This window comes from Nerophis ophidion, linkage group LG08, assembly GCF_033978795.1.
Source record: "Nerophis ophidion isolate RoL-2023_Sa linkage group LG08, RoL_Noph_v1.0, whole genome shotgun sequence".
In the NCBI taxonomy this organism is placed as follows: Eukaryota; Metazoa; Chordata; class Actinopteri; order Syngnathiformes; family Syngnathidae; genus Nerophis; species Nerophis ophidion.
The window spans coordinates 33,857,291-33,879,437 of NC_084618.1; the positions used below are offsets into that span (position 1 = coordinate 33,857,291).

General features: G+C 38.7%; 2 protein-coding genes across 9 annotated transcripts in view; one reads left to right on the plus strand and one right to left on the minus strand.

Annotated features, from left to right (window-relative positions):
- The window catches only part of bag6l (BCL2 associated athanogene 6, like), a 71,363-nt gene extending 49,730 nt beyond the window's left edge, over window positions 1-21,633 (plus strand). For 4 of the 5 annotated variants that reach the window (XM_061908336.1, XM_061908334.1, XM_061908338.1 and 1 more), the window contains 4 exons: window positions 857-1,000; window positions 1,159-1,266; window positions 2,164-2,310; window positions 10,948-21,633. In XM_061908336.1, coding sequence (XP_061764320.1) covers window positions 857-1,000; window positions 1,159-1,266; window positions 2,164-2,310; window positions 10,948-11,073 — 525 coding nt within the window. In that variant the 3' untranslated portion in view covers window positions 11,074-21,633. The remainder of the gene's footprint in view (window positions 1-856; window positions 1,001-1,158; window positions 1,267-2,163; window positions 2,311-10,947) is intronic. The other variant, XM_061908335.1, reaches the window with a different exon arrangement.
- lg08h6orf136 (linkage group 08 C6orf136 homolog) overlaps window positions 20,806-22,147 on the minus strand; it is a 32,678-nt gene continuing 31,336 nt past the window's right edge. For all 4 annotated transcript variants that reach the window (XM_061908346.1, XM_061908344.1, XM_061908343.1 and 1 more), the window contains 2 exons: window positions 21,915-21,984; window positions 20,806-21,287 (listed from right to left, as the gene is read on the minus strand). In XM_061908346.1, the coding sequence (XP_061764330.1) occupies window positions 21,144-21,287; window positions 21,915-21,984 (214 nt within the window). In that variant the 3' untranslated portion in view covers window positions 20,806-21,143. The remainder of the gene's footprint in view (window positions 21,288-21,914; window positions 21,985-22,147) is intronic.

A 22,147-nucleotide genomic window follows, 5' to 3' on the forward strand; every position in this document is an offset into this window, starting at 1 on the left:
ATAAAATATTATGATCGACGGTATCGAAAGCAGCGCTAAGATCGAGGAGCAGCAACATAGATGACGCATCAGAATCCATCGTTAGCAATAGATCATTAGTCATTTTTGCGAGGGCTGTCTCCGTCGAGTGATTTGCCCTGAAACCGGATTGAAAGGTTTCACATAGATTGTTAGACGCTAAGTGTTCATTTAACTGCTCCGCAACAATTTTTTCGAGGATTTTTGAAATGAAGGGAAGGTGAGACACCGGTCGGTAGTTTACCATGAGGTCAGGATCGAGGTTAGGTCTTTTAAGGAGAGGATGAATAACCGCTTTTTTGAATGCTAGGGGAACAGTGCCCGAGGAAAGTGTATATTTGTATATATATCCTACTTTGCTACAAGTTATTTCTTGAATACAATACTCTTTATTATCAAAGTTCTGACAGATATGTTATACCCAAGAACACAGGCGACAATTTCTGTGCTAACACTACTTTATTTACTAAAATTAATGCAATCATACGCATGCGCAAGACAGCACAACATGTCACACTGTCGTTATACCACAACTCCACAGCAGCATGCTAAACTCGCAACTTTATTTGGCCTCATTGTGGGTTATTTTGAAACCGTATTCACAGACTGAGTCTCAAAAATGCTATTCGTTGTTTGGGCAATTGATTACACAGATTGATACAGAGACTTGTTTGTTGCCAATATTTGACCGTATTATGACCAAGACTACATAGGAAAACTGAGGCAAATAATTCCTCCATAAATACAATTGGGACTAGACTCTCTAATAAAATTATTTATTCCTATTCAGTATGTCCAATTACATACAATGAAGTCAGTTCATCTCTGTTTTGCCCAGTTAGAGGAGAGTTTATCTGCTGCAGCGACCACAGCAGAGGGGGTCTTGGCATCGTCTGGTGACAGCGGAGAGGCTACACACTCTCCAACAGGACGGGCCGAGCTGGCCCCTGAAGGCCAACCATGGGAAGCGTCTCTTCCACCTGTAAGTATCAGGTGACCTTTTTTTCATGCACGTGTTAGATCATTCTGTTTAGATTCTGGATATGAGCAACTCTGTGGAGGAAACAAAGCATTCCTGGATATTTAACAAACATACATGTTTAAGCATAAACACTTCAATGATTAGAGTATTTGTCGCAGGAGTGGGTTCCTGTTATCAGGGACGACACGTTGTCTCAGAGGAAGATTAACGCGCAGCCTGCGTTGTCTGATGCCTACCTCCACGGCATGCCCGCAAAGAGGAGGAAGGTGAGTCTTATAACACACAACTTTTCTCATATAACCAAACATTATCTAGACTCACTGACAGTGTAGTGCAGTACTTCTTAAACAATGCACTCTGTGGCGTCCCAGGGTGGCTGCTACTCCCACATCAGTGCAAAAGAAAATATTTTTTACTGCCAAAATCAACTGATCAGCAACTAGTCGATGTTTAAAAAAAACTCTTAAAGCTTACTAGTTTGTGCAACACCTCCGGCACATTAGGGATGCAAAGGTGCAGAGAACCCACAGCACGGTCCGAAACGCAGTTTTCGGACCACAGTTTAGGTTAATTTTTGTATGTTGTTTGTGTTTAAAGGGGTGATATTATTTTTTTTTTATGATCCCGAGTGCACATACGGAAAGTATTCAGACCCCTTTAAATTTTTCAGTCTTTAATCAATTTACACTCAGCAACCCATCTTGACAGAAAAAACAGAAATGTAGATAAGTTTGGCAAATTATCTACATTTATTCAGACTTTTTGCTCAATACTTGTTGATGCATCTTTGGCAGCGTTTACACCCTCAAGTATTTTTTCAAATACAATGCTGTTTCTTTTTTCCATGGCAGGGTCAATCGCTTTTGACTTTCGTGAGTACATAGTGCGTTTGATTTATTGCGAACAATTTCATTGGTCACACTAACGCGTTCGGCAATTTCCTTAGTCCCATGTGACGAGGTTGATTTTTTGGCTGCGTAGGGTTCGTGACCCCGGAAAAATCAATGAATTAGGCGCAGCATTGTATAAAACACAGAATTTAAAGTCTGGGGGAAACAGTAGCAGCTATAGACCGCAAATAGACCGTTGTTTCAATTCCTGAAAAAAAAACAACTGACAACTGCTCTTGTGGTTCACCTGTATTCTGTGTCTTACCTCATCAGATAACAGAACGTGAAGGACCCCACCTCTCCTTGTCAGATGCAGTGTGTCGAGCAGCTAGCTCTGTTGGAGCTTTGCCGGTCACTGCCATAAACAGCCTGCAGGGGGAGCTGCAGAGGCCAGAGCTACAGGAAGCATATGCAAAACAGGCATGACACATCCCTCACTTGAAAGCTATGCCATGTTTTTGTTTTTATTGCACAGTCTTTGGCCCTGTGTCAAAAACACCAGTGTAAACGTTAAAGCTAATCGGACGGCGTGGCGCAGTGGAGGAGTGGCCGTGCGCAACCCGAGGGTCCCTGGTTCAATCCCCACCTAGTACCAACCTCGTCACGTCCGTTGTGTCCTGAGCAAGACACTTCACCCTTGCTCCTGATGGGTGCTGGTTAGCACCTTGCATGGCAGCTCCCTCCATCAGTGTGTGAATGTGTGTGTGAATGGGTAAATGTGGAAGTAGTGTCAAAGCGCTTTGAGTACCTTGAAGGTAGAAAAGCGCTATACAAGTACAACCCATTTATTCATTTATTTATCATTTATCTGTGTAAAACACAGCAATAATGGTGATCTATGAAGTATGCATCAAAGTGTCAAGCAGCTAAGAAGTACAGTACATTGTTTTTATTGTCCTTTAATATTTATTTACTCACTGATATTGAAAATACAATTTAAAATGCATATATATTCGATTTTGACCAAAATCGAGCCTTCAGAAAAAATTAATACGTAATACGATATTTAGCTAATGTAATGAAGAGAGCACTTGTTTGGGTAATCAGATAGCCAAATATAAATGTTGTCTATACTGTAAAGTATATTTGCAAAGAAATGTGATGAGGTGGCGACTTGTCCAGGGTGTACCCCACCTACCGTCCGAATGCAGCTGAGATAGGCTTCAGCGACCCCAAAGGGACAAGTGGTAGGAAATGGATGGATGTCTACTATCGTTATTTCAATTACATTAGCAGCGCCGTGCATATGTGATCAATTCCTTAGCATCTTTTGGCATCATTTAATTTGGGTAGCAACTGCTGTTGTTATCCCTTCGCTCCATTTTCTGTACCGCTTACCATACGGAGTTCAAGCCTATCCTTGTTGACTTTTGATGAAAGGCTGACTACATTCTTCATTGGTCACTTGCTCAGCACACATATCGAGACTGACGGTCACTCGTAAAACACACCACACTGACATCCATTCGCATTCACAGTCAATTAGTGGGAATCATGCACTAGCTGCAACCCAAAAATAGAAGCTACACAGACTGCTGCGTTTTCAACAACTGACAGATGAGATAAGGTAGGAAAGATAAGATAAGAGAAGTTGACACAGGCTTGTCACGTCATATTCATTGTGGGCTATGATTAATTTATGTAAAACAGTTTTTCTGTCTTGACTTTTTCTTTTGGTCATTTTTAAAAACAAATTCAATGCAAAAGTTCGAAAAAATGTTGTACATATAGACTCAAATACATACACACATTAACTGGGCTGCATGGGTTCCCTCCGGGTACTGCGGCTTTTCCCCATCTCCAAAGGTTGATTGGCATGACCTACTCAGTGGCCTAGTGGTTAGAGTGTCGTGAGTTCAAATCCCGGCCGAGTCAAACCAAAGACTAAAAATGGGACCTGTTACCTCCCTGCTTGGCACTCAGCATCAAGAGTTGGAATTAGGGGTTAAATGATTCCCGGGCGCGGCCATCGCTGCTGCTCACTGCTCCCCTCACCCCCCAGGGGGTGATCAAGGGTGATGGGTCAAATGCAGAGAATAATTTTGCCACACCTAGTGTGTGTGTGACAATCATTGGTACTTTAACACTAAATGGACCCTATTGGTGAGTGTAAATGTTGTCTATCTGTGTTGGCCCTGCGATGATGTCCAGGCTGTACCACGCCTTCCGCCCGAGTGCAGCTGGGATAGGCTCCAGCACATCCTGTGACCTCAAGAGGGACACACGGTAATAAAAATGGATGGATATTTAATTGTTTTAATTAGAAGTGCTGAAAGTTCCAGAATGTGTTGACAAGACCAAGAATATATCAACTTGCAATTCTGACTGATCGCAGGATTTTTCATTGACCGCAAACAATTATTTATTATTTGTTGACAGCACTCATTGGATCGACCAATACTCAGAACAAGAAGAAGATGAAAGGACTGTTGATCCAATCAATCCACTTTATTTACTGTATGATACACATTTTACAAAGACTGTTTCCAAAGTGCTACACCACATCATATAAACAATATATAATTTAAAATCCTAAAATAAGTCAAATCAAATCATTGAAAGAAATAGAAAAGCAATAACAGACATAGAGGACCTCACGACTTGCGCAGAGTTTAAACCCAAGAAATTATAAGTGGGTTTTAAGATGATATTTCAAAACATTTTGACACGTTCCTTATTTTTGGGCCCAGATTTACACGAGTTGACAGTCGGCAATCTGACAATTTATTTGAACGTGTCACCACTTTGGGTGGTTCCTGGCCATCCCTACCAGTTTCTCTTTATCTGAGGGTGGCAGTGCAGGTCTTTTCTGGATCAGGAGTGTGCAACTTGCAGCTCTTCAGCCTCCTTCTTGTTGCTGCCTTCTAAAAGAAATGCTAACATCTTTCATGGTTAAATTTGTATTTTTGAAGTTCTATAATTTGTGACAGTGTGTAAAGCTATGAATGTTAGGGGTGTCCCGATACGACGTTGTCACTTATGATACATAAAGTAAAAATAAATTTTGGAACCTTCAGTATCTCTGATCAGATTTAAGGGGGAAAAAAAGTACAATGTCTCTTACTAATAGCTAGTGGTCGAAGATAAGTTACCCGCACTAGCTAAAACTGTTAACAACATAGCTTGTAGCATGAGTTTAAGAGACATACAAAAGTAAATTGAGTAAATTGTAAATAAAAACAGAATACAATGATTTGCAAATCATTTCCAACCTATATTCAATTGAATAGACTGCAAAGACAAGGTACTTAATGTTTGAACTATTAAACTGTTATTTTTTGCAAATATTATCTCATTAGGAATTTGATGCCTGCAACATCTTGGAAAAAAGCTGGTAAAAGTGGCAAAAAAGACTGAGAAAGTTAAGGAATGTTCATCAAACACTTATTTGGAACATCCCACAGGTGAACAGGGTAATTGGGAACAGGTGGATGCCATGATTGGGTATAAAAGCAGCTTCCATGAAATGCTCAGTCATTCAAAAACAAGGATGGGGCGAGGGTCACCACTTTGTGAACAAATGCGTGAGCAAATTGTCCAACTGTTTAAGAAGATTTCTCAACAAGTTATTGCAAGGAATTTAGGGATTTCACCACCTACGGTCCGTAATATCATCAAATGGTTCAGAGTATTTGGAGGAAACCAACATTGAATGCCTGTGACTTTCAATCCCTCAGGCGGTACTGCATTAAAAAGCGACATCAGTGTGTAAAGGACATCACCACATGGGCTCAGGAACACTTCACAAAACCACTGTCAGTAACTACAGTCTGTCACTACATCTGTAAGTGTAAGTTAAAACTCTACTATGCAAAGCGAAAGCTGTTTATCAACAACACCCAGAAATGCCGCCAAGCTCATCTAAGATGGACTGATGCAAAGTAGGTAAGTGTTCTGTGGTCTGACGAGTTCACATTTCAAATTGTTTTTAGAAACTGTGGATGTCGTTTGCTACGGAGCAAAGAGAAAAAGAACCAATCAGACTGTTATAGGCGCAAAGTTCAAAAGCCAGCGTCTGTGATGGTATGGGGCTGTATTAGTATCCAAGGCATGGGTAACTTACACACCTGTGAAGGCACCATTAATGCTGAAAGGTACATTAAGTTTTGGAACAATAAATGTTGCCATCCAAGCAACATTATCATGGACGCCCCTGCTTATTTCATCAAGACAATGCCACATTCTGCACGTGTTACAACAGCATGGCTTCATATTAAAAGAGAGCAAGTACTAGACTGCCCTGCCTGTAGTCCAGACCTGCTTCCCATTGAAAATGTGTGGTGCAATATGAAGCCTAAAATACCACAATGGAGACCCCGGAATATTGAACAACTTAAGCTGTACATCAAGCAAAAAATGGTCTCCTCAGTTCCCAAATGTTTACTGAGTGTTGCTAAAAGGAAAGGCCATGGAACACAGTGGTAAAAATGCCCCTGCACCAACTTTTTTGCAATGTGATGCTGCCATTAAATTTTAAGTTAAAGATTATTTGCAAAAAACTGTTTTTTTCAGTTCCAACATAAAATATATTTTCTTTGCAGTTTATTCAATTGAATAGAATTTCAAAAGGATTTGCAAATCGTTGTAATCTGTTATTTACGATTTTTACAACGTGCCAATTTCACTTGTTTTGGGTTTTGTATATCGCAAATTTGCAAAACTTTTTGAGGGTCAGAATGTAATTTTACAGTTAAAGTATGCATTAGTGTAATGATAATAGTTAAGGAAACTTTAAAATTGCAAGAAAATTATTTTTTCAAATTTGTTACAATATGGTAGGTGTCCAGAACATTTTCACTTACGATATACTACCGATATGCAGCCTTGACAATTAGCCGATACAATTATTGTTACGATACGATATCGGCGAAAATAATACATCATAATGTTAGAAAAAGTTTGATCAAGTGGTATGTTGTTGTGATCACGTGGGCTTTACTGCTGGATAGAAGTGCTTGAGCGGACTCTTGTGTGTACTAAATATGGGTGGCGTGGCCCAGGTGAAATGAAGTGAATTATATTTATATAGTGCTTTTCTCTAGTGACTCAAAGCGCTTTACATAGGGAAACCCAATATCTATGTTACATTTAAACCAGTGTGGGGGGCACTGGGAGCAGGTGGGTAAAGTGTCTTGCTCAAGGACACAACGGCAGTGACTAGGATGGCGGAAGCGGGAATCAAACCAGCAACCCTCAAGTTGCTGGCACGGCCACTCTACCAACCAAGCATACCAGCAACTTCAGGGTTCCTGGTTGGTATCGAACTTCCACCATTCTAGTCACAACTGTAGTATCCTTGGCCAAGATAATTCACTTTTCTTGCTCCTGATTGGTTTTGATTGATTGAAACTTTTATCAGTAGATTGCACAGTACAGTACATATTCCGTACAATTCACCACTAAATGGTAATAAGTTTTTCAACTTGTTTAAGTCGGGGTCCATGTTAATAAATTCATGGTACAAATACAGTGGGGCAAAAAAGTATTTAGTCAGCCACCGATTGTGCAAGTTCTCCAACTTAAAATCATGACAGAGGTCAGTAATTCTCATCATAGGTACACTTCAACTGTGAGGGACAGAATGTGAAAAAAAATCCAGGAATTCACATTTTAGGAATTTTAAATAATTTATTTGTAAATTATGGTGGAAAACAAGTATTTGGTCAACCATTCAAAGCTCTCACTGATGAAAGGAGGTTTTGGCTCAAAATCTCACGATACATGGCCCCATTCATTCTTTCCTTAACACGGATCAGTCATCCTGTACCCTTAGCAGAAAAACAGCCCCAAAGCATGATGTTTCCACCCCCATGCTTCACAGTAGGTGTGGTGTTCTTGGGATGCAACTCAGTATTCTTCTTCCTCCAAACACGACGAGTTGAGTTTATACTAAAATGGATACAGGGATGATACAGCAGAGGATTGGGAGAATGTCATGTGGTCAGATGAAACCAAAATATAACTTTTTGGTATAAACTCAACTCGTGTTTGGAGGAAGAAGAATACTGAGATACATCCCAAGAACACCATACCTACTGTGAAACATGGGGGTGGAAACATCATGCTTTAAGGCTGTTTTTCTGCTAAGGGGACAGGAAGATTGATCCGTGTTAAGGAAAGAATGAATGGGACCATGTATCGTGAGATTTTGAGCCAAAACCTCCTTCCATCAGTGAGAGCTTTGAATGGTTGACCAAATACTTATTTTCCACCATAATTTACAAATAAAATTCTTTAAAATTCCTACAATGTGAATTCCTGGATTTTTTTCACATTCTGCCTCTCACAGTTGAAGTGTACCTATGATGAAAATTACAGACCTCTGTCATCATTTTAAGTGGGAGAACTTGCACAATCGGTGGCTAACTAAATACTTTTTTGCCCCACTGTATATACATCAGCATACAGTCATCACACAAGTTAATCATCAGAGTATATACATTGAATTATTTAAAATCTAAGGGGTTGGGATGTGGAGAGGCGGGGGGTTTAGCGTCTTGCATGGCAGGTTCCGCTATCAATGTGTGAATGTGATGTATAATGTAAATCGCTTTGGATATCGTTCAGTTATAGGAAAAGCGCAATATGATTTAAAATTTACCATTTAGTTGTAGTATATGTTTTTCTACACTTCTGAGCAGAGGCAGTCCTAGCTAGATTTACAGCCTGGGTGAACCCTCTCTTGAATTATTTCCACCTGTAGTTCTAACACATGGGTGAGATGGGCAGATGTTTTCTACTGACCTGCACTACAGGCGAAAGGGAGGAATATTACACCTCTGTTTGTGAAAGATAGGCCAGCAAACTGCCGCCCTAATGGGATGGCATAGGGCCACCAATGGAAATGAGCGGCGGTAGTCTATAAAACTGTTTTTGTTTTGTTCTGTGTGTATGCTCTCACGTAAAATGCACCCTGGGTGGTCGCCCACATTGCCCATCGCAAAAACCAACCCTGCTTCTGAGTCTCATTTTCCAATATGCATTCATTTCAGTGTGTCCTTGGTAGTTTTTTACCATTAAATTGACGTGCAAGCTTTGTAATTTGTATGTCCTACAAAGTGTTTGCCAGGAAATATTGTACTTCTTACACATTAGCTCTTTGTAGACAACATGCTTTGATTGATTGAGATTTTTATTAGTAGATTGCACAGTACAGTACACATTCCATACAAGTGACCACTAAATGGTAACACCCCAATAAGTTTTTCAACTTGTTAATCATATCATGGTCTGACTTGTAGTTTTGATTACCAAATGTGAAAGTGTTAATTGCCTTGTATAATTGTTAGGGCTGTGAATCTTTGGGTGTCCCACGATTCGATTCAATATCGATTCTTGGGGTCAGGATTCGGTAATATATCGATTTTTTTAGATTCGATTTGATTCTCGATTCAAAAACGATATTTTTCCAATTCAAAACGATTCTGTATTCATTAAATACATAGGATTTCAGCAGGCTCTACCCCAGTCTGCTGACATGCTAGCAGAGTAGTAGATTTTTTTTTAAAAGTTTTTATAATGCTAAAAGACAATGTTTTATCAACTGATTGCAATAAGGTAAATGTGTTTTAACTATTAAACAAACCAAAAATATGACTTATTTTATCTTTGTGAAAATATTGGACACAGTGTGTTGTCAAGCTTATGAGATGCGATGCAAGTGTAAGCCACCGTGACACTTTTTTTTTATTTTTATAAATGTCTAATGATAATGTCAATGAGGGATTTGTAATCACTGCTATGCTGAAATTATAACTAATATTGATACTGTTCTTGATAATTATTTTGGTTTCACTACTTTTGGTTTGTTCTGTGTCGTGTTTGTGTCTCCTCTCAATTGCTGTTTATTGCAGTTCTGAGTGTTGCTGGGTCAGGTTTGGTTTTGGAATTGGATTGCATTGTTATGGTATTGCTGTGTAGTGGTTTGTTGGATTGATAAAAAACTAAATAAAAAAACAATTAAAAAAAATCGATTTTTTAGAAATGAGAATCGATTCTGAATCGCACAACGTAAACGATTCGATTCGAATCGATTTTTTCCCACATCCCTGATAATTGTTAATGCTACTATACATTAGTATTGATTTAGCGCATTTGTTTTAATACATTTCTTTTATGTTTGAAGGTCACAACTAATTAATTGTTTATCACGTGTATGTTGTATTGACTTAACTTTATTTCTGTATGTACAGTTCCACATTGTTTTGAAATAAAGACTCTTGCATTTACAGATGTAGCGACCAACTGTAGTTACTGACAGTGGTTTTATGAAGTGTTCCTGAGCCCATGTGATGATATCCTTTACACAACGATGCCGTTTTTTTATGCAGTACCGCCTGAGGGATCAAAAGTCTGTAATATCACTTACGTGCAGTGATTTCTCCAGATTCTCTGAACTTTTTGATGATTTTACGGACCGTAGATGGTAAAATCCCTTAATTCCTTGCCATAGCTCGTTGAGAAATGTTGTTCTAAAACTGTTCGACAATTTGCTTACAAAGTGGTGACCCTCACCCCATCCTTGTTTGTGAATTACTTAGCATTTCATGGAAGCTGCTTTTATACCCAATCATGGCACCCACCTGTTCCCAATTAACCTGCACACCTGTGGGATGTTCCATATAAGTGTTTGATGAGCAGTCCTCAACTTTCAGTATTTATTGCCACCTTTCCCAACTTCTTTGTCATGTGTTGCTGGCATCATATTCTAAAGTTAATGATTATTTGCACAAAAAAAAATATTTATCAGTTTGAACATCAAATATGTTGTCTTTGTAGCATATTCAACTGAATATGGGTTGAAAATGATTTGCAAATCATTGTATTCCGTTTATATTTACATCTAACACAATTTCCCAACTCATAGGGAAACGGGGTTTGTATGTTCAAGTGTAGCTGTGGAACTATGACGATTACCTTTGAGCTTACTAAAGCTGTAGAAGATGCAAATGTTGGTTTAGTAACAGTTTTAGTTTAGTGGTTCAAGAAGTGACTTGGTTTTGGATAAAGCGCTTCAGTTTAGCAATCGTAACTCCTTATGTGTCTCTCTGCCACCAGGTGAAGAACGACATCAAAGTGCGAGTGCAGGATGATCCAGACTACAGCGCTCAGAGATTTCCCAACACACATCAAGCTTTCTCCTCAGATGACTCTGAAAACGCAGACTGCAATCATGGAACTTGAATCAGAGATCAAAGGTGAAAGGACCTTAACAGGAGCATTTAGAACGCTCATACCCATTGTTTCCGACAACTGTGGACCAATAATGCCCACGGAGCTCGTCAATTGTTGTGCGAAAACATTATTTTTGAATAAACAGCAGAAAAGGACAATTTTTGTGAGTAGGATAATTTGAGTTAAGACATTTTTTAAAAGTAAGGTCTAATGCATTACTGCTATTTTTCATAATCACATTTTCCCAATAAAAGAAAGATCGCTGCAGTAAAAATAAAGGAATAAGTAAGCAAGTAAAAATATAAAGTAATATTCTGCAAGACATTTCAAAAATAAGTACTCTTGTATTTGATATTGAAATGTTTTCTAGGGGGGCAGCATGTTGGAAAGAGGGGTTAATGCATGTCCCTCACATTACAAAGGTCCTGAGTTCAATCCCGGGCTCGGGATCTTTCTGTGTGGAGTTTGCATGTGACTATGTGGGTTCCCTCCGGGTACTCCGGCTTCTTCCCATCTCCAAAGACATGCACCTGGGGATAGGTTGATTGGCAACACTAAATTGACCCTAGTGTGTGAATGTTGTCCGTCTATATGTGTTGGCCCTGTGATGAGGTTGCGACTTGTCCAGGCTGTACCCCGCCTTCCGCCCAAATGCAGCTGAGATAAGCTCCAGCACCCCCCCCCCCCCCCCCCCCCGCCACCCCGAAAGGAACAAGCGGTAGAAAATGGATGGATATTTTCTAGGGTCGTCTTAGTTTCGTCGACTATTCAACGATTCAATTCGGAATAGTCTAATTCGACTATCAACTTGGCAGTAGAATTTTCGTTTTATTAAAGGGGACAACATATACACACAATCTGGCAAGAGCCAATAAAAAAACAAGCTCAGGTTCAAAATTACCCCACAGGCTGCACTTTGGACACTTTGTTGGGTTTTTTTATATCCTATGACTCTGAAAATATCCCCACTTGGTGAAAATCGAACCAATTAACAGCGATAAAGGACGGACGACTGTATAAACAATTTACCACAATATACCTCACACTGTAATGTAGCTTCTTTTAAGACCTATACTTTTAAAAAAAATGTTTGAGTAAAACAAAACTAGTAAACTTGTTTAAACAAGTTTATTAGTTTTGTAATTTTTAATTTGTAGAATAGTAAAACTGTCGAACAATATCTGCCTGCCTGTTTTATTCCTTCTTCATTCAATAAACATGACAATATGTCAGTAAATAGCTGGACAAAATTTTGAGTTTTTTTTTTTAGGAAACTTCAGAGCAGTAGTGATGTATTGTTTTAGGCGGCGCTAATGGTGTGCTTAGATCAGTGGTTCTCAACCTTTTTTCAGTGATGTACCCCCTGTGAACATTTTTTTAATTCAAGTACCTCCTAATCAGAGCAAAGCATTTTTGGTTGAAAAAAAGAGATAAAGAAGTAAAATACAGCACCAAGTCATCACTTTCTGATTTATTACATTGTATAACGGTGCAAAATATTGCTCATTTGTAGTGGTCTTTCTTGAACTATTCAGAAAAAAATAACTAAAAATAACTAAAAACTTGTTGAAAAATAAACAAGTGATTCAATTATAAATAAAGATTTCTACACATAGAAGTAATCATCAACTTAAAGTGCCCTCTTTGGGGATTGTAATAGAGATCCATCTGGATTCATGAACTTAATTCTATACATTTCTTCACAAAAAAATAATATTTTAAACATAAACAATATTTATGGAACATGTCCACAAAAAATCTAGCTGTCAACACTGAATATTGCATTGTTGCATTTTTTTCACAGTTTATGAACTTACATTTATATTTTTTGAAGTATTATTCAATAAATATATTTATAAAGGATTTTTAAATTGTTGCTATTTTTAGAATATTTTTTAAAAATCTCACGTACCCCTTGGCATACCTTCAAGTACCCCCAGGGGTACGCGTACCCCCATTTGAGAACCACTGGCTTATAAAAACACCAAACAATGTGTATTACCTGTCTGTGTGAAGTGGGGGTGCGGCAGGGTTTGTCTGACGCCACATGGAAACATTCTCAAGAACTGAAATAAATGCACCGTCAGAAATCAAAACATCTTTGGGGAGAATCAACAATTAATTTTTATTCCTAAATTAATTTCAAAAAGTGTCTCTAGGTTTTAAGAAAAGGGGCGGGGGTTCAGCCCCAATGATGCGGGTGAAACATGTTTGCACTTACACAAGTTTTTTTGGCAGACAACCTTTTAGCGCTGTATTAAATGAAAAAAATAACCAAATGGTGCAAAGTTTCAGTCATCTTTCAGTTGGCCCGAGAACAAAAAGACAGTGTTGTTGCGTGGAAAAGCTACCCAGCAATGTTGCATAGAAACATGTACACGAATATGCAAAATACTACTCGGTTAAAGGAGAATTGCATTGATTTTTGAATTTTGCCTATCATTCATAATCCTTATGTAAGACAATCACACACATGTTGAGTTTTTTATGCATTGAAATAGTAAATAAATGAGAGCCAACAAACATAATAAAAGATCACTTACTGTACAGTTTTATGAGGATTCCGACTGATAGGATGTTCATATATTCCCCTTTAGATGAAGAATGACTCATAATCCTGGGGAATAATAATAATTATCGGCATTTTCTGCTAAATTGGCTATCAAAGTGTACCAACTTGTTGGATTATGTCCTCATCCTTTTACTATCCAGGATAGGGGCATTATTTTTCATATAGAAGAAACTTTCACAAGCTCTGATGCGAGATAATCACACAAGCTGGTGATCGCTGCTAAAATAGTTTGTCTGTGTTGGAACTTATAATAACAATATCACTAATACTTGCTTCATATTCAAGTCATCAAGTATAAATGTAGTATTGTTGCCGCTTTTTAGATGGTATTTTATTGGATTTTATGGGCGGAATAGAGGACTTCCAATTGGTGTCTTGTAAACAGATTTATTTACAAATTAGAATGCAGTATACAATAAAATGCATTTGTCTTGATTGTGAACGACAGGCAATTGTTTTGTTTTTTAGAGGGCAGTTCCCCTTTAACCTAAAAACAGGAGGTTCTGGTGGAAAGAAACGTATTCAGATTTTCGGTGAAGTGGGTGTTACTGGTGGATCAGATTGGATTGGATACTAAGCGCTGAATAAGTTTCTTTCCACCAGAAAGAAACTTATTTATTTCTGGTGGAAATCTGTCTATTCTGAGCAAACACAAAAACTCTGAGCATTCAGTGACGCACACGTAAGCAACATCAGATGTGCACACTGTCGCCACACCTGACATAAGTTTGTTTTATTATATTAATGAAATAATCATTTCCCATATATTATTTCCTAATTTAAGGGATTTGGCCTACTGACAATGAAAATAAAACATCTTGTTTTTCATGAGCTGTATGTTGAAAGTCTGGGTGTGGGGGGCGGGGGGGGTCCTGCTGGGGAATAACTTAAAGGCCTACTGAAATGAGATTTTCTAATTTAAACAGGGATAGCAGGTCCATTGTTGGTGTCATACTTGATCATTTCGCGATATTGCCATATTTTTGCTGAAAGGATTTAGCATAGAACATCGACGATAAAAGTTCGCAACTTTTGGTCGCTAATAAAAAAGCCTTGCCTGTACCGGAAGTAGCAGACGATGTGCGTGTGATGTCACAGGTTGTGGAGCTCCTCTCATCCTCACATTGTTTACAATAAAAGCCACCAGCAGCTAGAGCGATTCGGACAGAGAAGGCGACGATTTCTCCATTAATTTGAGCGAGGATGAAAGCTTCGTGAATGGGGATAGGGAGAATGAAGGACTAAAAAAAAAAAAAAAAAAAAGGCAAGGGCAGTGGAAGCGATTCAGATGTTATTAGACACATTTACTTGGATAATTCTGGAAATTCCTTATCTGCTTTTTGTGTTACTAGTGTTTTAGTAAGATTATGGTACCTGAAAGTCAGAGGGGTGTGGCCACGTGTGTGGTGACCGCCAGTGTCTCCGGTGGGAGGAGGTAATAGTCCACAGCTGCAGGAGAACGCAAGATCCGCTCATGTTTACCGGAAGAGCCGACTTATTAGCACAATTTTCTCACCGAAACCTGCCGGTTGACATGTGGTCGGGAACCATGTTCGCTTGACTGCTCTGATCCATAGTAAAGCTTCACCTTCGAGAATGTAAACAAGGAAACACAGGCTGCGTTTGTGTTGCTAAAGGTAGCTGCAATACACCGCTTCCCATCTCCAGCTTTCTTCGACTTCTCCATTATTAATTGAAAACAAATTGCAAAAGATTCAGCAACACAGATGTCCAGAATACTGTGTAATTATGCTATTAAAGCAGACTACTTATAGCTTGGATCGGGCTGGAAGAACATGTCCGCTACAACCAGTGACGTCGCGCGCACGCGTCATCATTCCGCGACGTTTTTAACAGGATGCTTTGCGGGAAATCTAAAATTGCAATTTAGTAAACTAAACCGGCCGTATTGGCATGTGTTGCAATGTTAATATTTCATCATTGATATATAAACTATCAGACTCCGTGGTCTGTAGTAGTGGGTTTCAGTAGGCCTTTAAGACTCTTTTCAGAGATCCCATGAATAAGTTCACCTTAAAACGTTCACATTTTGCACAATGAGATGTGTGTGCTTTAGCACAAGCATGGGATGCAAATTAAGGTACAAAGATTTGTCCGTAAAACATATCATTACATAGTTTTTATTGGCATTTATAGCATCTAGTGACCACATTTCATGGTTACTATTTATAAATGAACATTCACATTAACATGACAAAAGAATAAGCACACATCTGATTGTAAAGTGTATGTAGCAGGTATAAAAATATTTTATGCATTCCACCAAAATTCTCTCACGTTTTATTTTATTGCTCTATTGTTATTCATTGTGGCAGCACGCAGGAACAGGGGTTAGTGCATGTGCCTCACAATACAAAGGTCCTGAGTTTGATCCCAGGCTCGGGATCTTTCTGTGTGGAGTTTGCATGTTCTCCCTGTGACTGCGTGGGTTCCCTCCGGGTACTCCGGCTTCCTCCCACCTCCAAAGACATGCACCTGGGGATAGGTTGATTGGCAACACTAAATTGGCCCTAGTGTGTGAATGTTGTCTGTCTATCTGTGTTGGCCCTGTGGTGGCGACTTGTCCAGGGTGTACACCGCCTTCTGCCCGAATGCAGCTGAGATAGGCTCTATTACCCCCCGCGAAACCAAAAGGGACAAGCTGTAGAAAGGATCGAACCCAGGACCTTCATATTGTGAGGCAGAAGTATTAACCCCTCTTTCACCGTGCTGCTCTGAATAACAGTTTATATATATTTTTTAAACTCATTCTCCTACATATTTATATTAAATTTATCTGTACTTGTGTAAAAAAAAAAAAAAAAAAAACTTATACTAGATAATTTATATTCTTATTTCACTGTATTTGGCCCTCAAAAGCCTGGAAAAATTCATCAATACAGTACTGTAACTGTTCTTACTAAATGTATTCTATTTTGGGAAAAAATAAAATATATGTACTCCATTGAATTGCAAATTATACTTAAATATTGTCCAATTATGCAAAAATATATTATCACATTCAAACCATTTTTTAAATATATAAATACTAATAATGGTTTCAAAGCAAGTTATCCGTCAAATTGTGCAATGAAAAAGCAGCAATAGATTTAATGGTAAAATTTACTGTGGTTTTTACAGCATTTTTCTCTAAATGGAAAAAAAAAAACTGTACTTTTTTCACTGTAACAAACTGTGGTGTCTTTTTAGCATTTACAATAATACACCGAAAAATCTAGTTGTTGATTTGTGTAAAAATACAAAAAACAAATTGGCAGCGCAGGTGCCAAAATTTTACTGCTGAATTGCTTTTTTTTTTATGTACAGTAAAAAAACAAATGTAAATTGTACAGTAAAATTCTGGCAACTGAGCTGCCTTTAACCATAAAAACAGCAGTACTGTTTTTCCATTTACAGTAAAATACACTAAATTTTGAGGTGAAATTATTGCAACTTACCATATTTTTTTATAGTTTGGTTTTTTTAAATCTACTAATAAAATGCATTACACAAATGTGTAATAATAGTATTCACTGTTAGAAACGGCCCTCTGGGACAGAACCTACTGCGATGTGGCCCTCAGTGAAGACGACTTTTGACACCTCTGCTCTAGCAGAAATGGCACTTTTCTCATGCAGAGCACCACCTAGGGGTCTGACATGCATGTGCCTCATATTCCCTATGGAAAAAAAAGAAAACATGCACCATTAAAGAAAAAACATACCAGCAAACACCAAAACCACCTGACTGATTTTTTTACTCATCCCCAATTTAATTATAAAATGATATTGCTGAATTTGATAGTCTCGAATAGCTGACAAGCGCAAACAGAATATTTTGTCTTTCTATCGTCTCACCACTTTTCTCAAAGCCATTTTGTAACTGTCAGTTTGCAGGAACACTTCAGCTGTGTTGAATACAGACACAATAAATCACCTTGTGACTGCTAAGTTAATATTTTTGCATCTTCTCCTTCACAGTATAGAGAACAGCATTTATTCCTCATATACACAAAGACTTCTTTTTTTACTCACTTAATACACGCAATCCTCTGTGCACAAGCTTAGTAGATCAGCATTGTGTGCGCCATCAAGTTTTCTTGAAAAGCATTCGTAGATCAGGCCCTTGTTGTGTGCAACTTTGACAAGATGAGGCATTCAGGTGCACTGCAAATATGAATGCTTAGCTGCTGCGTGCCGTCGATCCTTGCCACGATAGACAGCCTTAAAGGCCTACTGAAATGAGATTTTCTTATTTAAACGGGGATAGCAGGTCCATTCTATGTGTCATACTTGATCATTTCGCGATATTGCCATATTTTTGCTGAAAGGATTTAGTAGAGAACATCCACGATAAAGTTCGCAAGTTTTGCTTGCCAGAAGAAAAGCCCTGCCTCTACAGGAAGTCGCAGACGATGACGTCACATGTTGATGGCTCCTCACATCTTCACATTGTTTTTAATGGGAGCCTCCAACAAAAACAGCTATTCTGACCGAGAAAACGATAATTTCCCTATTAATTTGAGGGAGAATGAAATATTTGTGTTTGAGGATAGTGATAGCGGCGGACTAGGAAAAAAAAAAAAACACGATTGCATTGGGACGGATTCTGATGTTTTTAGACACATTTACTAGGATAAGTGTGGGAAATCCCTTATCTTCCTATTGTGTTGCTAGTGTTTTAGTGTGTTTAACAGTACCTGATAGTTGAGGGGTGTGTCCACGGGTGTCTTGACGCCAATGTCTCAGGGAAGTCGACGGCAGCTTTATGGACGGCACAAGCTCAGCTGATCTCCGGTAAAAAGCCACTTTTTAGCACAATTTTCTCACTGAAACCTGCTGGTTGACATTCGGTTGGGATCCGTGTTCGCTGTGATCCATAGTAAAGTTTCACCTCCGTGAATTTTAAACAAGGAATCACTGTGTGTTTGTGTGGCTAAAAGCTAAAGCTTCCCAACTCCATCCTTCTACTTTGACTTCTCCAATATTAGTTGAACAAATTGCAAAATATTCAGCAACACAGATCTCCAAAATACTGTGTAATTATGCCGTTAAAGCAGACGACTTTTAGCTGTGTGTGTGTGCAGCGCTCATATTTCCAAAAAGCCCGTGACGTCAAGCGTACACGTCATCATTACGCGACGTTTTCAAGAAAAAATTCCCGGTAAATTTAAAATGGCAATTTAGTAAACTAAACCGGCCGTATTGGCATATGTTGCAATGTTAATATTTCATCAGTGATATATAAACTATCAGACTGCGTGGTCGGTAGTAGTGGGTTTCAGTAGGCCTTTAAGCAACAAAAACTTCAGCCTGAGCAGCTGTTTTTTTTTTCTACCCGCCGCTAGTGTTTGACTAGTCACTATTCAATAGTGTAACATTTTTTGGACATTAAAAAATGCAAAGTGCAGGGGAATGTTGTCGTCCGTCCCCAAATTACTCAACAGGTAGTGCCAAATCTATTTATGGCGGTACCTTGATGCTGGTAGGGAGAGTTCCTGTGCCGATAGGGGTTTTATTTATTTATTTTTTGCTAGATTTGGGGCCTGCCTCCCCTGTGGCCCCACTGGGAGGGTGGGGGCCTCTCCTGTACAGGCTGGTGTTCCACTACCACTCGCTGGGGGCGCTTCAATTCTGGGCCCCCATAAACAAGAATCCTAAGGCCCAACCCACCCTTCCCCTGCATCCCACCTTATACCCAACGCCACTGCCCCATACACATTTACACTAGTCATGTGCGGATCGATACTGCTGATACTAGGAATTATGTCGGAATATCAATTGTCAACTCAAAATATCGATACTTTGGATACTTTAGTTATTTGAGATAATGTCATTTTTGTTGTGTTGGCATGTTTAGTATTTTCACGTTAATGGAAATTTGTAACTTAAAGGCCTGCTGAAACCCACTACTACCCACCACGCAGTCTGATAGTTTATATATCAATGATGAAATATTAACCTTGCAACACATGTTGCAAGGTTAGTTTAGTAAATTGCAATTTAAAATTTCCCGGGAGTTTTTTCTTGAAAACGTTGCGTAATGATGACGTGTACGCTTGACTGTTAGGAAATATTAGCGCTGCGCACACACATAGCTAAAAGTCGTCTGCTTTAACCGCATAATTACACAGTATTTTGGAGATCTGTGTTGCTGAATCCTTTGCAATTTGTTCAATTAATATTGGAGAAGTCAAAGTAGAAAGATAAGGTTGGGAAGCTTTAGGCTTTAGCCACACAAACACACGGTGATTACTTGTTTAAAATTCACAGTGGTGAAACTTTACTATGGATCACAGCGAACATGGATCCCAACAGAATGTCAACCAGCAGGTTTCAGTGAGAAAATTGTGGTAAAAAGTGGCTTGTGCCGTCCCTAGAGGTGCCGTCGACTTCCATGAGACACTGGCGTCAACACACCCGTGGACACACACCTCCGACTATCAGGTACTGTTAAACTCACTAAAACACTAGCAACACAATAGAAAGATAAGGGATTTCCCAGAATTATCCTAGTAAATGTGTCTAAAAACATCTGAATCTGTCCCAATGCAATCGCGTTTTTTATTTATTTTTTTCTAGTCCATCGCTATCACTATCCTCAAATACGAACCTTTCATCCTCGCTCAAATTAATGGGGAAATTGTCGTTTTCTCAGTCCGAATAGCTGTTTTTGTTGGAGGCTCCCATTAAAAACAATGTGAACATGTGAGGAGCCATCAACATGCGACGTCATCGTCTGCGACTTCCGGTAGAGGCAGGGCTTTTCTGTTAGCAAGCAAAAGTTGCGAACTTTATCGTGGATGTTCTCTACTAAATCCTTTCAGCAAAAATATGGCAATATTGCGAAATGATCAAGTGTGACACATAGAATAAACGTGCTATTCCCGTTTAAATAAGAAAATCTCATTTCAGTAGGCCTTTAATTGAAATTTTGTCTTTATTCAAATAGTAGTTCTTATTAATTTAATGTTTTTATTCTACTTCTTTCCTTTTTTGGGGTGTTTGAATCACCATTTCTTTGTACTTTGTATGATTTTGTCCTCTGTTTTTTTCCATTGTATTAGCTTTGTTGTGAGAATTGATGCTTTACTGTGTAAGGAGTCCAAAAAGCTAATCTTGAGAAAAACAAAAATGGGTGCAGCAAACGCACAAAAGACTAAATACAAGTTGAAATAGTTGGATTTATGGGAAGAATTAGCATGATGTTTTCACCATTGAAGGGTTTGTGTTTTCTTCATTGACGTATACAGTCAGGTCACAATTTCAACAAGGATATTGATTTAAATAATGCAAACTGAGGTTAACAAACATTACAGCAACAACGGGAGTAGGGGCAATTCAAGGAGGACTTGAAGTTCTTGTTTTGCCTAAAAAAATGAAGTGAGAAGATGAAGTCCACGAGTGATCATTTGTGTTTGTTAGCACATACTGGCCACAACGTAAACCAGTGCTTATTGTTTGCAAATTTTTCTAGAGGTGACAAATGCTCCCGCTCCCGACTGTGGTTAATCTTGGACCTGTTTTAGCGAGGACAGGAGGAGGGGCAACAAATTGAGAGCGGGCCGGTTCTCCTGCACCCCCAAAGCTATTAAAGCACTGGCAAGAAGGGATGTGACTCTGGGCAGGACAGGAGGTGCAGCCTGCATCACCTGCATGGAGACAATAACACGTAATATGCTTGTAGCGCTGCAAAAGTGTGCTTACAAACACACACACAAGTTTACATACACTCGTAAAGAACATAATGTCATGGCTGTTTTGAGTTTCAAATAATTTCTACAACTCATATTTTTTGTGATAAAGTGATTGGAGCACATACTTGTTTCTCACAAAAGCATTCTTGAAGTTTGGTTCTTTTATGAATTTATTATGAGTCTACTGAAAATGTGACCAAATCTGCTGTGTCAAAAGTATACATCCAGCAATGTTAATAATTGGTTACAAGTCCCTTGGCAAGTTTCACTGCAATAAAGCGCTTTTGGTAAATATTCACAAGCTTCCGGTTGAGTTTTTTTTAACCATTCCTCTTGACAAAATTGGTGCAGTTCAGCTAAATTTGTTGGTTTTCTGACATGAACTTGTTTCTTATATATATCTATATATAAATATATATATTTTGTTGTGCGTGGGATGTGGGAAGATCAAGTGCATTAATTATACAACAAATTTTCTTTGCAAGTGAGAATTAGTGCCGGCCATTACAACATTGAATACATAATATCCGCACAAATCAAAGGGTAGAAGAGCGGAAACTACTTTTCCTTCCAAGTTCTTACCTTTTCAACTTTATGACAGTGAATGAGTCCATCGTGTCCTATGTAGAACGTAGAGAATGCATCATAAAACCTGCAACAGACGACATTTAGATGAAACACGCTTCTTAGTCTGTTGTGATTTTTAAAAATGCAGCAGTCTGAGTGACAGAAATAACTGACTTAATTATATATTACAAAACTGTTGTATTACTCATTCACGGATGTCATTTTAAAAATGAATATATATATTTGTA